The 14,098-nt window shown below is 37.3% G+C and overlaps 3 protein-coding genes and 1 pseudogene across 3 annotated transcripts; 3 read left to right on the top strand and 1 right to left on the bottom strand.

Annotated features, from left to right (window-relative positions):
* Nucleotides 1-1,214: 1,214 nt before the first annotated feature.
* LOC106358306 (cytochrome P450 81Q32-like) lies at nucleotides 1,215-2,917 on the top strand. The gene is made up of 2 exons (XM_013798055.3): nucleotides 1,215-2,129; nucleotides 2,207-2,917. The coding sequence occupies exons 1-2, from the start codon at nucleotides 1,260-1,262 to the stop codon at nucleotides 2,822-2,824; spliced, it is 1,488 nt and encodes a 495-aa protein (XP_013653509.2). The 5' UTR covers nucleotides 1,215-1,259; the 3' UTR covers nucleotides 2,825-2,917.
* Nucleotides 2,918-5,076: 2,159 nt separating this feature from the next.
* Nucleotides 5,077-6,758, top strand: LOC106356476 (annotated as a pseudogene).
* A 1,892-nt stretch (nucleotides 6,759-8,650) lies between these two features.
* Nucleotides 8,651-10,551, top strand: LOC106358307 (cytochrome P450 81Q32-like). Its single transcript, XM_013798056.3, has 2 exons — nucleotides 8,651-9,786; nucleotides 9,852-10,551. The coding sequence occupies exons 1-2, from the start codon at nucleotides 8,791-8,793 to the stop codon at nucleotides 10,467-10,469; spliced, it is 1,614 nt and encodes a 537-aa protein (XP_013653510.2). The 5' UTR covers nucleotides 8,651-8,790; the 3' UTR covers nucleotides 10,470-10,551.
* Nucleotides 10,552-10,594: 43 nt separating this feature from the next.
* LOC106358308 (transcription factor MYB44-like) lies at nucleotides 10,595-11,662 on the bottom strand. The gene is given in 1 exon segment (NM_001315697.1): nucleotides 10,595-11,662. A coding segment is annotated over 1 exon segment (891 nt). The 5' UTR covers nucleotides 11,620-11,662; the 3' UTR covers nucleotides 10,595-10,728.
* Nucleotides 11,663-14,098: the final 2,436 nt, after the last annotated feature.

Consider the following 14,098-nt stretch of genomic DNA (forward strand, 5'->3'; position numbering starts at 1 on the left):
AATAAATTTTCAAAATACATTTTATAAATTAATATATAAACTTCTATAAATGACTTAGAACCTCTTATAATAATTTAAAACATTTGATAAGCCAATATAAATAATTTTATAAATTTATTTATAATTTAATAAATGATTTATAAAGCATGCATGGAATTTATTAGACATTAATAGTTATTATAATACTTTATATACAAATATAAGGCTTTCTATACGAATATAAAATCATTATATCAATTCAAATAAAAAATTTTGTTTCTTATTTTATGTAATTTATAAATATATAAAAAATTTGATCACATTATTACTCTTTTATAGTTTCAACAATTAGTTACCATAAATAATTATTTCTAAAATTATGTAGATTATTTGGAAAGTGGTAATTGAATTATCCTTTTACTTTTAGATATAATTATAATAAATAAAATTAAAAATCATCGGCCAATCAAATTATAACAATTTGAAGAGTTCATTTATGATCGACAAGTAATAAAAAAAATCACTTATGTGACTTTTCAATCAATATATAGTAGGTTTATATTTTTATAAATAATTTATAACATTTATAAATTATTTTAAAATTTTAATAAATTTATTCTTTAAACAACGATAAATAATTTAAAAATAATATTAATAAACATGTTTGGATTTTGTAATATTTAAAATAGTTATTATATAATTATATTTGAATACAATTCATAAAATAGATTATAAAACTATTATAATTATCTTATATAAAATTTCATTCATTATAGTTTATAAATATTAAAAGTAATAAATAAAACATTATTAATCTTTCTATAATTTCGAGAATTAGTTTCCATAAATTGTTATTTGTAACATTCTTTAGATTATATGACAAGTGATGTTAAATGATTTTAAACTTACCTTAAATTTTTATATCTAAATTAAACAAATAAAAATTAAGAACAGTCGACTAATCAAATTATAACAATTTCTTGAAACTTCAATTATGAGCGACACGTCAACAGAAATCACTAAAGTGACTTCTCATTTAATATATAGGGGATTCAGAAAGTTTGAAATTTACACACACAAAAAAAAAAGTTGAAACTCGTGTCCTAAAACATTAATGTATCTACTTTTCAATATTGGATTTTGTAAAAATTCTAACAAATTAGACTGGGCCCTTTAATGACGGGCAAGGACAACTGTGAGACCACGTATACCCCTATAAAGTTGTATATGTGCACATACATCGTCTTCAGTTAGGAGAGGAAATCAGGAAAAACGACAAGATGTTTAATTTGCTTTCATTCGCTCTGGTCCTCGTATTATTTGTAGCGGCTGCTTATCTTATCCGAGCAAAGCAAAATTTACCACCAAGTCCGGTGGGTTTTCCGGTGATCGGACACCTCCACCTGCTCAAAGATCCTGTTCACCGTTGTCTACGTGACCTTTCTCAGAGCCTCGGTCCCGTGTTTTCTCTCAGGCTTGGCTCTTGTCGAGCCGTAGTCGTCACGTCAGCTTCCGCAGCGGAGGAGTTCTTATCTCACGAGAATGATGTCGTTTTCGCAAACAGGCCTATCACTACTATGTATGCATACGTTCTTTACAGCAACACGGGGGTTAGCGTAGCTCCCTACGGAGACCACTGGCGTCACCTCCGTCGTATCTGCACCACCGAGATCTTCTCTGCCGCTCGTCTCAGGGAATCGTTCGAGATCCGGAGAGACGAAGTGAGGTCTATGCTTCAGACGATCCACGCGGCGACACTGCGAGGAAACAACTCTGTTCGGGTGGAGCTACGGCCGTTACTTTCGGGGTTTACGTTAAACGTCATCATGAGAATGGTCGCTGGAAAACGATACTATGGCGAGGATAACGCGGAAGCTAAGGCAGTGAGTGAGCTGATCAGCGAAACGTTCGAGCTCGGAGGGTTTACTTACGTCGGTGACTTTCTTCCGATCTTGAAACTGTTTGATTTCGATGGATATGTTAAGAAATCCAAGAAACTTGGCTCGAAATTGGACAAGTTTCTGCAGGAACTGGTCGACGAGCACAGAGGAAAAACAGAGTTCAAGAACACAATGATCACTCATTTGCTTACTCTTCAAGAATCGCAACCTGAGTCTTACACCGACCAGATCATCAAAAGACTCGTACTGGTTCGTGATTTAATTTTATTAGTGTCTTTGATTTGAACTCGTTATTTATCAAGATTGAATCGTTCATTATTTGCCAGGTGATGTTATTCGCCGGGTCGGATACAACGTCGGTGACATTAGAGTGGGCTATGGCTAACCTTCTAAATCATCCAGATGTGTTAGTGAAAGTCAAGACGGAACTAAACAACCTCGTCTCAAGAGAACGGCGTTTGATGGAAGAATCTGATACGAGCACTTGTACGTATCTCGATAATGTGATCTCAGAAACTCTTCGTCTGTGTCCTGCAGCTCCATTGCTTGTCCCACACGCGTCGTCCGGTGACTGCAAAGTTGCTGGGTATGATATTCCACGTGGCACATGGCTATTCATCAATGCGTGGGCTATTCAGCGAGACCCAAAGATGTGGGATGAGCCAGAGGTTTTTAAACCGGAAAGGTTCGACAGTGAAGGGTGGAAGACCCAACATGGTAAGTTTCTACCTTTTGGAATGGGTAGAAGAGCTTGTCCTGGAATGGGGCTCGCCCAACTTATGTTAAGCTTGGCTTTAGGCTCATTGATACAATGTTTTGATTGGGAGAGGGATGAAGACGTGGCAGTTGACATGTCGGAAGGAAAGGGTCTTACCATGCCTAAAGCTTTGTCTTTAGTTGCTAAATGCAAGTCTTCTTCGATCCTAGACAACGTTGTCATTTAGTTTCATGTATTTTATCAGGCGGTCATTAACGTTGTTAATAAGAACATTATGGTCATCAACGTCCCTAATAAGAACATTATATTTTCCTCTTTATTGTTTTCTTTAGACCTTTTTCTGTCTTCATAAATTCTAACGAAGAGTTCTTCAGGTACAGCAAAACTCAAGCTCTCAAACTTCAACATTCAGAACTTAGAGATAAGAAAAAACTAATGTTCAGAGATCGTAGCAATACAAAAAAAAAGAGATCTAAAGGATCATGCACCAATGATCCTGAAAACTATAGTTTGTTTCGTGCAATCGGTGAAACCCTAAGATGAGTTCAGAAAATCCCCTAAAATAGGTCCACATTCGTAGAACCAGACAATGTCATTCACAATTCGAACCAAATCCAAAAATCTGTTGGATTAAGCTTGAAAGAAAAAGAAACTTGAATTTTAAGTCAAAGACCTAGAGTTATAGTTTTGTAAAAAAATTAGGAAATATGAAATATGTTAAGTTCATAGAGTTTAGGAGAAATCTAATCTCTATATATAAGGAGATACCAATGTGTGGTATAACTTATAAGTTTGTCAGAGATTGTGAATTGTGTGAGTGATTGAGAACTTAAAGTTTTTGAATGATTTTTTCTTAAGAAATTAATAAAAGAGTTGTTCTTATTAAGTTTGTTTGTGGTTCATAATCGAGATTCTATAAAATGTAGCCTTGAAGAGATTGAAGGGGAGAGACGGAGAGATAATAGAGAAGGCTATTCATTGTACCTAATTCCTTAAAATATCAGAATATCATAAAATTTCATCCGACTGAGGTTAGTGAATACATACATCTCCAACAGCCAAAGTCGATGGAGTTTAAGCAGGACCTGGTCAAGAATTTTTTAGCCCTTGTCAAAATAAATTTTAAAAATAATTACATATATCTATTCTATAGTAATTTAAAAAAATTTAGATCTCTATATTTTATTTTATTTTATTTACAAAATCGAGGTTTTTCAAAAAAGAATTGGGCCCTAGAGCCCACGCTCCTTTGCTCATAGAGTTTAGGAGAAATCTAATCTCTATATATAAAGATTACCAATGTGTGATATAACTTATGAGTTTGTGAGGGATTATGAATTGTGTGAGTGATTGAGAACTTAAGGTTTTTGAATGATTTTTTTAAGAAATTAATAAGAGAGTTATTTTTATTAAGTTTGTTAGTGGTTCATAATCGAGATTCTATAAAATGTAGCATGGAAGAGATTGAAGGGGGGAGATAACAGAGAAGGCTATTCATTGTACCTAATTCCTTAAGATATCGGAATATCAGAAAATTTCATTCGACTGAGGTCAGTGAATACATCTCCAACAGCCAAAGTCGATGGAGTTTGAGCAGGACCTGGTCAAGAAATTTTTAGCCCCTTGGCAAAATAGAATTTTTTAAAAAATTACATATATCTATTCTATAGTAACTTTAAAAATTTTAGACCTTTATATTTTATTTTATTTTACTTTACAAAATTGGGGTTTTTCAAAAAAACAATTGGGCCCTAAGAGATATTAGTTGTAAATTATATTGAGTTTGGATATATTTTAACACACAGTGAAAAGTTTTAAAAATCGATTAGAACTATTTAAAAGGTATGCTCTAAGTTAGGCACAGATAACAACCACAAGCGTTTTTCTTTCTTTTTCTATATTGTTCATTGATACCGAGGGCTGGAATTATTATTCAAAAAGTTCGGATTTGATCCGCATCCGTTCAAAAATCTGGATATCCAAGAGACCGGATCCGATTCTAGATAGTTAAATATTGGATCCGTCAAAACCAAATCTGGATATCTGGAACCATAATTTTAAATAATAATTATTTCAAAATAATAATATCTATAGATATATATATATATATATCAATTAATTTTATTTATTTTCATTTTATAGTAGTATATAGAAATATTGTAATAGTATATATAAAAATATTTAAAACATCATATACTTTTTTATTTTTAAATTATTGTTAATATTATTTTTATTTATTTTAAGGATCTAAATCCGGATTGAATATCCGCCGAATATTAGAATTTTTAGACGGAAACTCTGGATCCAGGTAAAAATAATAAAAACATGGATCTACCGGATAAAGATCCGGATACGAATACCTTAAATTTTTCCGGATACCCTATCCATTCCACCCCTAGACGACAAAACACAGCATGGAACACGTGCTATATTGTTGACGTTGACTCATAGATTTTTTTAATCTGTATATGTGAACCTGAAGCAACGAAAGCAGAAAAAGCAGACAAGATGTTTAATTTGCTTTCATTCGCTCTGGTCGTTACATTGATTATACTGACAGCTTATCTTTTCCGATCAAAGCAGAATCTTCCACCAAGTCCGGTAGGTTTCCCAGTGATAGGACACCTCCACCTTCTCAAAGATCCCGTTCATCGTTGCCTCCGTGACCTCTCTCGAAACCTCGGTCCAGTGTTTTCGCTCAGGCTTGGCTCTTGCCGAGCTGTGGTCGTCACCTCAGCTTCCATAGCCGAGGAGTTCTTATCTCAAGAAAATGATATCATCTTCGCAAACAGGCCTATCACTACTTTGGGTGACTACGTTGCTTACAACAACACGGTCATTACCGTATCTCCGTACGGAGACCACTGGCGCAACCTCCGCCGCATCTGCACCCTGGAGATCTTCTCCGCCACTCGTCTAAGAGAATCATTCGAGATCCGGAGAGACGAAGTGAGGTCTCTCGTTCGGACGATCCACAAGGTGGCAACAAGAGGAGGAAAAAACTCTGTCCGAATGGAGCTACGACCGTTGCTTTCTGGTTTTACGTTGAACGTCATCATGAGAATGATGGCTGGTAAACGATACTACGGCGAGGATAACGCGGAAGCAAAGGAAGTGCGGGAGCTGATCAGCGAAACGTTCGAGCTCGCAGGGTTTACTTATGCTGGTGACTTTCTTCGATTCTGAAGCTGTTCGATTACAATGGATACGTTAAGAGAGTGAAGAAACTTGGCTCCAAATTGGACAAGTTTCTGCAAGAACTGGTCGACGAGCACAGAAGAAACAGGGGAAAAACAGAGTTCAAGAACACAATGATCACTCATTTGCTTACCCTTCAAGAATCGCAACCTGAGTACTACACTGACCAGATCATCAAAGGACTCGTAATGGTTCGTTAATTCTTTTACATTATTTCCTTGTTTTCAACACGTTATTAGAAAGAAAAAAATCAAGATTGAATCGTTTTCGTTATATGTAGGTGATGATGGATGCGGGGACCGACACGACCGCACTGACATTGGAATGGGCCATGGCTAACCTTCTAAATCATCCAGATGTTCTAGCGAAAGCCAAGACGGAGTTAAACAACGTCGTTTCAAAAAGAGGGCGCTTGATGGAGGAATCTGATACGAGCACTTGCACATATCTCAACAATGTGATTTCAGAGACTCTTCGTCTCTATCCTGCTGGGCCAATGCTGGTCCCACACGCGTCGTCGGTTGACTGCAAAGTTGCTGGGTATGAGATTCCACGTGGCACATGGCTGTTCGTTAACGCGTGGGCTATTCAGAGAGATCCAAAAGTATGGGATGAGCCTGAGGCCTTTAAGCCGGAAAGGTTCGACAGTGAGGAGTGGAAGACCACCCAACATGGTAATTTTTTACCATTCGGAATAGGTAGAAGAGCGTGTCCTGGAATGGGGCTGGCACAAATTGTTTTGAGCTCAGCTTTAGGGTCATTGATCCAATGTTTTGACTGGGAGAGAGATGAAGACGTGGCAGTTGACATGTCGGAAGGAACGGGTCTTAGTATGCCTAAAGCTGTGCCTTTAGTTGCAAAATGCAAGTCTTCTCCTATCCTAGACAACGTTGTCATTTAGTTTCATGTATTTTATCAGCTTTAATTAACGTTGCTAATAAGAACATAATGATTTCCTCGTTCTTGATTTCTTTAGATCTTTTCTCTGTCCCTCTCTTTCGTCTTTGTTTCCCTCAGCATCTCCTACACTCATTTACATCCTTTGAGATCAGATCCAACGGTTGAAAGAATGATAAATCCTCATCAATTTCCACTTCTCCCTGTGAACAAAAAACAACACAGCTTAGTCTAACCAGACCAAAACACCGTGTAGGAATATACAAGAGATATGAAAAAAGTAACTATACAGGTGCAGTGCATCAAGCATATTCTGAAAGGCTTTCTACCTTAAGCCCTCAAAATATAATAATACAATTTTCACGGTCTCTATTTTCTAAAAATAGTTAGTAACATAGTGTTTTTGTTTACTGTTTTATTCATTTAACCCAAATTCAATCCTCTAAATTGAGTGTAGATATATCTTTTTTAAAAGGATTATTTTATTTTATTGTCAATTTTCCAAATGTTAATAGAAAAATGTTTCGTACTAGGTGTCTTGTCCGCGTACGTGGATCACATAATCAATTTATAAATATTTACTAATGCAAAGGAAATATGAAATTGCATCCATCTCATCCTAAATGCCTAAAACATTAGACCTGAAAATCATAGAGATAAAAAGCAAAAAACAAAAACTATTATATTGATATATCTTAGCAACTGCTGTTTATTTTCTTTTCAGTTACATGCAAGACTAGGTGATTTTTCCGTGCTCATGCACGGGTATAAATATTTCTAAAGTAAATATACTACAATAATTGATTGCTATTTACTTTTAATTTTAAATTTATTTATAATTTGTATGCATCATTTATATTAATAATATTATATTACTTTGATTATACATATGATTTATATATGTTATATCTAATCGGTTTTGTTGTTTTTACAACCGATTTAGTTATCACTTGGATAAATTGGATTGCATCTTTGAATTCAATAATAATATTTTTTATTCTAAATCTATTACAATTTTGATTAATTTAGGTGGTTGTTGTCATAGATATGCAAATATATTTTACGAAAATTATGTATAACTTAAGATATATTATGCTTAGAATGAAGTAAAAAATAAACTAAAGTGTCTGATTCCAAACTACATAAATTAATATAACGATAATATTCTGAAGTCTCATGCATATATATAAATTTTACAAAAGAACTAAATTGTAACGGTTGGTTAATATTTTATTTTTATTTTTAATATATTTGAGTTGTCCTATGATTTATATTTATAAAATAATTTACTGTTCTTATAAAATTATATATTCTTATCGTAGTTAAATCTATGATTTTAGATATAAGTTGCATTAGCTAGCGTTTGCGGTTGCGGGAGGACAATTTTTTTTTTAAACCATATAAATACAAAAATAAAAATATTCAATAAATTTTTTTAATGGAATTATAAAAATACTAAAATATATCTATTATATTTTAATTAATATTATAAAATTTTAAAATAAAAATATTTTCTATAATTTTAAAAATTAAAAACTATAACTTACTAAATATAATTTTCATATTTATTATAATATTATGATTTTTGATATTTTTATAATTATATAAAATGTAAATATTGTTAATTTATTATTTAACCGCTGATGTATTTGGTAGTTAATCAGTCATAAGTATACCGCAAACGTACAAATTTCTAACCGCATAACCAGTCGTACAAATTTCTTAAAACCGCTAGAAACCGCAACCATCCGCATCCGCAAACACCCGCAGCCGCAACCGCAACCGCTGCGTTTGAACCAGTCAGGCCTTAATAAGGTGAAAATTCAAAAGCAATGGAGCATTGGGTGAAAATTGATTTGTTTTTCACTGCGACTAATGGCTTCGATGATCATACGAATTAAAAAAAATACTTCGGTAATTTAGGACTAGGGGCATCTGTGGGATTATGAAATGTCCAACAGTGGTTTCCTATATACCTAATTAAATTTAGTTTTATAGGTGTGTAGTGCAAATTCCATTTTTTTAATTGACCGATCCCTGTGCTACAAAAAACAATTAATATAAAAAATATAAGAAACGTGGTGCACAGCCTGGCTTATGCAAAACACAACGTGGGCTGCTCACGTTCTACATCTTTTGACTTTGGACTCCATAAAAGCTCCAGGTAGATGTGAACACAAAGCTACAAAATCAGAAAAAAGCGACAAGATGTTTACTTTGCTTTCGTTCGCTCTGGTCGTCGGATTCATTGCAGCGGCTTTTTATCTTTTTCGATCAAAGCTGAATGTTCCACCAAGTCCGATAGGTTTCCCGGTGATCGGACACCTCCACCTGCTCAAAGATCCAGTTCACCGTTGCCTGCATGACCTCTCTCGAAACCTCGGTCCAGTGTTTTCGCTCAAGCTAGGCTCTTGTCGAGCCGTGGTCGTCACGTCAGCTTCCGCAGCGGAGGAGTTTTTATCTCACGAAAATGATGTTGTTTTCGCAAACAGGCCTATCAGTACTTTGGGTAAATACGTTGCTTACAACAACTCTATAGTCAGCGTATCTCCCTACGGAGACCACTGGCGAAACCTCCGCCGTATCTGCACCGTGGAGATCTTCTCCGCCGCTCGTCTCAAAGAATCGCTCGAGATCCGGAGAGACGAAGTGAGGTCTCTCGTTCAGACGATCCACAAGGCGACGACATCAGGAGGAGGAGACAACTCTGTCCGTGTGGAGCTACGACCGTTGCTCTCTGGGTTTACTTTGAACGTCCTTATGAGAACGGTCGCTGGTAAACGATACTACGGCGAAGATAACGCGGAAGCTAAGGAAGTGCGGGAGCTGATCAGCGAAACGTTCGAGCTCGCAGGGTTTACTTATGCCGGTGACTTTCTTCCGATTCTGAAGCTGTTCGATTACAATGGATACGTTACGAGAGTGAAGACACTTGGCTCCAAATTGGACAAGTTTCTGCAAGAACTGGTGGACGAGCACAGAGGAAACAGAGGAAAAACAGAGTTCAAGAACACAGTGATCACTCATTTGCTTACTCTTCAAGACTCGCAACCTGAGTACTACACTGACGAGATCATCAAAGGACTCGTAATGGTAAGTTAATTACTATATATTTCTTTGGTTTCAACTCAAAAAATAAATCATTTCATTATACTCAGGTGATGATAGTTGCCGGGACCGACACAACGGCAGTGACATTGGAATGGGCTATGGCTAACCTTGTAAAGTATCCAGATGTTCTAGCGAAAGCTAAGACGGAGTTAAACAATGCCGTCTCAAGTAAAGGGCGTTTGATGGAGGAATCTGATACAAGCAATTGTACATATGTCAATAATGTGATCTCCGAGACTCTTCGACTGTATCCTGCTGGGCCAATGCTGGTCCCACATGAATCTTCCGTTGACTGCAAAGTTGCTGGGTATGATATTCCACGTGGTACATGGCTATTCATCAACGCGTGGGCTATTCAGAGAGATCCGAAGGAATGGGATGAACCAGAGGCTTTTAAGCCGGAAAGGTTCGACAGTGAAGAATTAAAGACTCATCATGGTAAGTTTCTACCATTCGGAATAGGTAGAAGAGCGTGTCCTGGAATGGGGCTGGCCCAAATTGTATTGAGCTCAGCTTTAGGGTCGTTGATCCAGTGTTTCGATTGGGAGAGGGATGACGAGATGGCAGTTGACATGTCGGAAGGAACCGGTCTTACCATGCCTAAAGCTGTGCCTTTAGTTGCCAAGTGCAAGTCTTCACCAATCCTAGACAACGTTGTATTCTAATTTCTCTTAATGTGTTTTTATCGTGATCCTACACAACGTTGGAAGGTCATTTTACATTGCTAATAAGAAAACTCTTCTTTTATTTTGTTTGAATTGTTGAGAAACTTAAATATTTAATCATGAATCGAGATTGCTCACTCGATTACCTCTATACAACGCAAAATTATTATTCCTAAATCCCAAATGTTGAAAGAAAAAACAGTCTTTCTTTTCTTCTTCCATAACGATTTGAACCAACAGTTCCTAAGATCACATTTGTCTACTCGATTCTTCCAACTCCAACTTGACTCATCGGAATCATTCCATTATCCCTGAATCCTCCACCACCATTGTGGTTTCTCTGCATCTCCGCCATGTAACTCCTCACCTCCGCCTTAATCATCTCCTGCACCACCGCCATAAACTCGCCGCCGTTGCCACCAAACGATCTCCCCATTTCCTCAATCGCACCTCTGAATCCACCAGAGAACTGCATCAACGACATCGTGTTGGTGTTATGGCTCCTCGAAGTGTTGTTATTAGTTGACTCGTGACTACGGTTTGACTCCTCGCTAACGTCAGCACCCGGAAGCGACAAGCTCAGCGAAGTCGCTGGGTCATCACAAAACGTTGACGTTTCGATGGGAAGCGGCAACATAACACCACCAGCACGTGGAACAGGTTTAAAAACCTCAACAGAGGGTAAAACGGGAAGTGTGCTCGAATCACTAACATCAGATCCAGTTGGGCTTCCTGGGCTCATTAAAAGCCCATTAGCAACAGGAGGATAACCATCGCTCACAGATCGCTTCACCGGCCGTTGATCCTCCGCCGAGGCGTAGAAACCACCGCATTTCCTCTTGAGCGTCGAGTTCCAGTGGTTCTTCACCGCGTTGTCCGTACGACCGTTGAGAAGACGAGCAATCGTCGCCCACTTATTACCAAACTGCGCGTGTGCGCGCGCGATCGTCTCGTCTTCCTCCGCCGAGAACGGCCGGTGCTCAACCTGCGGCGAAAGCTGGTTGCACCACCGTAACCGACACGATTTTCCCGATCTACCGGGAATGGATTTGCTAATCACCGTCCAATTCCTCGGACCGTATTTAACCACGAGCTTGCGAAGCTGCTCGTCCTCTTCGGGACTCCATGGACCTTTAATACGATCCGCCATTGAATCTAGATGATGATGATGATGAGAAGGTCTGTTTTGTTGTGAGAGAGATGATAGACAAAACGATTTCGAGAAGTTAAAGAGAGGACAAACTTACATTTATACAGAAGTTTTAAGAGTGTGTAACCGGGAACCGGTTGAGACGGTGGAGAAGTTATGGGCAACGCTTCTTCCACGCAAGCGGTTTTTCAAAGTTTGGGATACAGCTGTTAATGGACACGCGTCGTGACATGACTACGTCGATGTGTTTTCCTTTTGTCGTTTTCGTAATGATTTTTTTGAAAAGCTTTCAGATCTTTAGGTTTCGTTGCGTTAAGCGTGGAGATCAATCGAGGTCGATTTGAGGATGCTGTGTATGCACGCGCATGTGGCTGCGTGGTGAAAGTTAGAAGTTAAAGAGACAAAATCACGAAACCCAACTAGCAAAGGTATTGATAATATTCGCACTATTTTCGGTTAATTTAAATTTTCAGAGGAGGATGAAAATGTTTTAAAAAAATATCTGAAATAAAGACGAAAACGGTTAGGTTTAGGTAAGGTCAGTTTTTTTTATAAATGTTAGTCTGAGTCTACAATAGCATAAGCCAGGCTGTATACCACTCCATGAGATTTGTATAAAATGATACAAATTGACTTTAAAAACGAATTAGACAAAACACAAGCATACCTAATCCATATGTATTTGTCTTCTTGACAAGGCTAGTCTTTAGTTTGGTTTACCTGAACAAAGCGAACGGTTAACTGTCTGATTGTTCTATATATAACTTCTTATATATCTAATGCATCCAGATGAACCGAATCTCGAACCAGAATTCTTTTTTTTTTTATTGATTGACCGCCGAAACAAAATAAAGAATCTAAAACCCATTAAATGGTTAGATATTTGTGACAACATGGTGAACTATGTGATATGTGTAAATATAGTTAGAAATTAATGTTAAGTTTGAGAAACGTGATGTAAATTGAGCGGCTATCAAAAGATAGATGATGTGGAAGGGAAAACGACAAGATAGGCTGCCGAACTGGAACGCAAAATCATCATTGCTTTTATTTCCTGAAAATTGGATTTAATCTTTTTTGTTTGCTTGAAGCAAATCCAAGGTGTAAACCCGCTGATTGATTAAAAACAATCTAAATAAATCTCTTAACTGTAATCCATAAAGCGGCGGTCAGATAACGCGTGATTAAGAGGTGCTCTTGATCTGTACAGTACGAATAAAACGTCAGATATTCTTTGTCAACCGCACGCTCCTCAACGCCGTTGCACCTTCTCCCTAACCTTCCTCCAACGGTTTATTACTTCCTTCTGTTTCTTTTTTTTTTTTTTTTTTTCCTCGTAAAATTATTTTATTATGGTAAAAGGGCAAAAGTCCGATACAAAGAAAAATCCAAAGGCTCAGCCAAACCGAAAAGAAACAAAGCCAAAAAGCCTATGAAGGCCCATACCAAACCCTAGCCCAAAAGAAACCAGAATCCGTCTCCAAAGCCTGCCACGCGTTAAACGCAGAAGCGAGAAAAGGACACGTGCATGCGAGACAGGACACGTCTCCACGGCGAGGAAATCGCCCCCGGAGCAAATCTCCGAACATCCACCAGACACACCGGAACAGGACGTCGAGAGAGAGAAACCGTCGAGGCAACTTCAGACAATAATGAAGCCCAACGCCACTTTCACTGCTAGAAAATCACCGCCAGAGACCTAATCGGCGTTTCACCGGAACAAACCGGAACAGAAACCCGTCTAAAGGATCCACCGACGACTATCACCGAGGAGTGAGAGCAGACAAGAACGAAATCTTCGCAAAGGAGCGAAGAACAAGCAAGATCCGGGAGAGACCCAGATAAAATCCCGACGACGCCAACGGAGAAGAGTCGCCAAACCAGAGCCAGTCACATCACCAAAGGAAAGGTCGAGTCACCGGAGCCAAGAGCCGGAAGCTCCGCCGTGAAGAACGCGAACCTCCGGAGCCAGAAGCCAACCACATCATGCAGAAGATGCCATCATGTGCCGGAACTAAAGCCCACCAACGGGCAAAGATCGCCGGAAAAGATCCGGAGAACATCAAAAACAACATCTCAAATCTCATCTCTCCCCGTGAAAGATAATTGAGAGAGAACGTGGAAGGAGAGAACTTCCTTCTGTTTCTAAGAATTACAATAATATATTCTAGATTTTTCACATATTTTAATAAAATACATTAAATTTATATAGTTTTTTGTGTTTATCTTTTTTCATAATTTTAAACCAATAAAAATTTAATTAGTACAATTAAATTTTTTGAAGTTTACAATTAATTAATAAAACATGCATTGAAAATATAAAAGATTGATTTTTTTGAAACAAAATTTTCTCTAAAATGTGTAATTTTAAAAAATAGAAGGAACATTATATAACGACAAATTGTTTTATTAATCAGTTTTACGTTTTCTATATCAACAAGTCAAAGAAAATAACGATATAGACTCGACAAACATTCAA

Source organism: Brassica napus, chromosome A7 (assembly GCF_020379485.1).
Source record: "Brassica napus cultivar Da-Ae chromosome A7, Da-Ae, whole genome shotgun sequence".
In the NCBI taxonomy this organism is placed as follows: Eukaryota; Viridiplantae; Streptophyta; class Magnoliopsida; order Brassicales; family Brassicaceae; genus Brassica; species Brassica napus.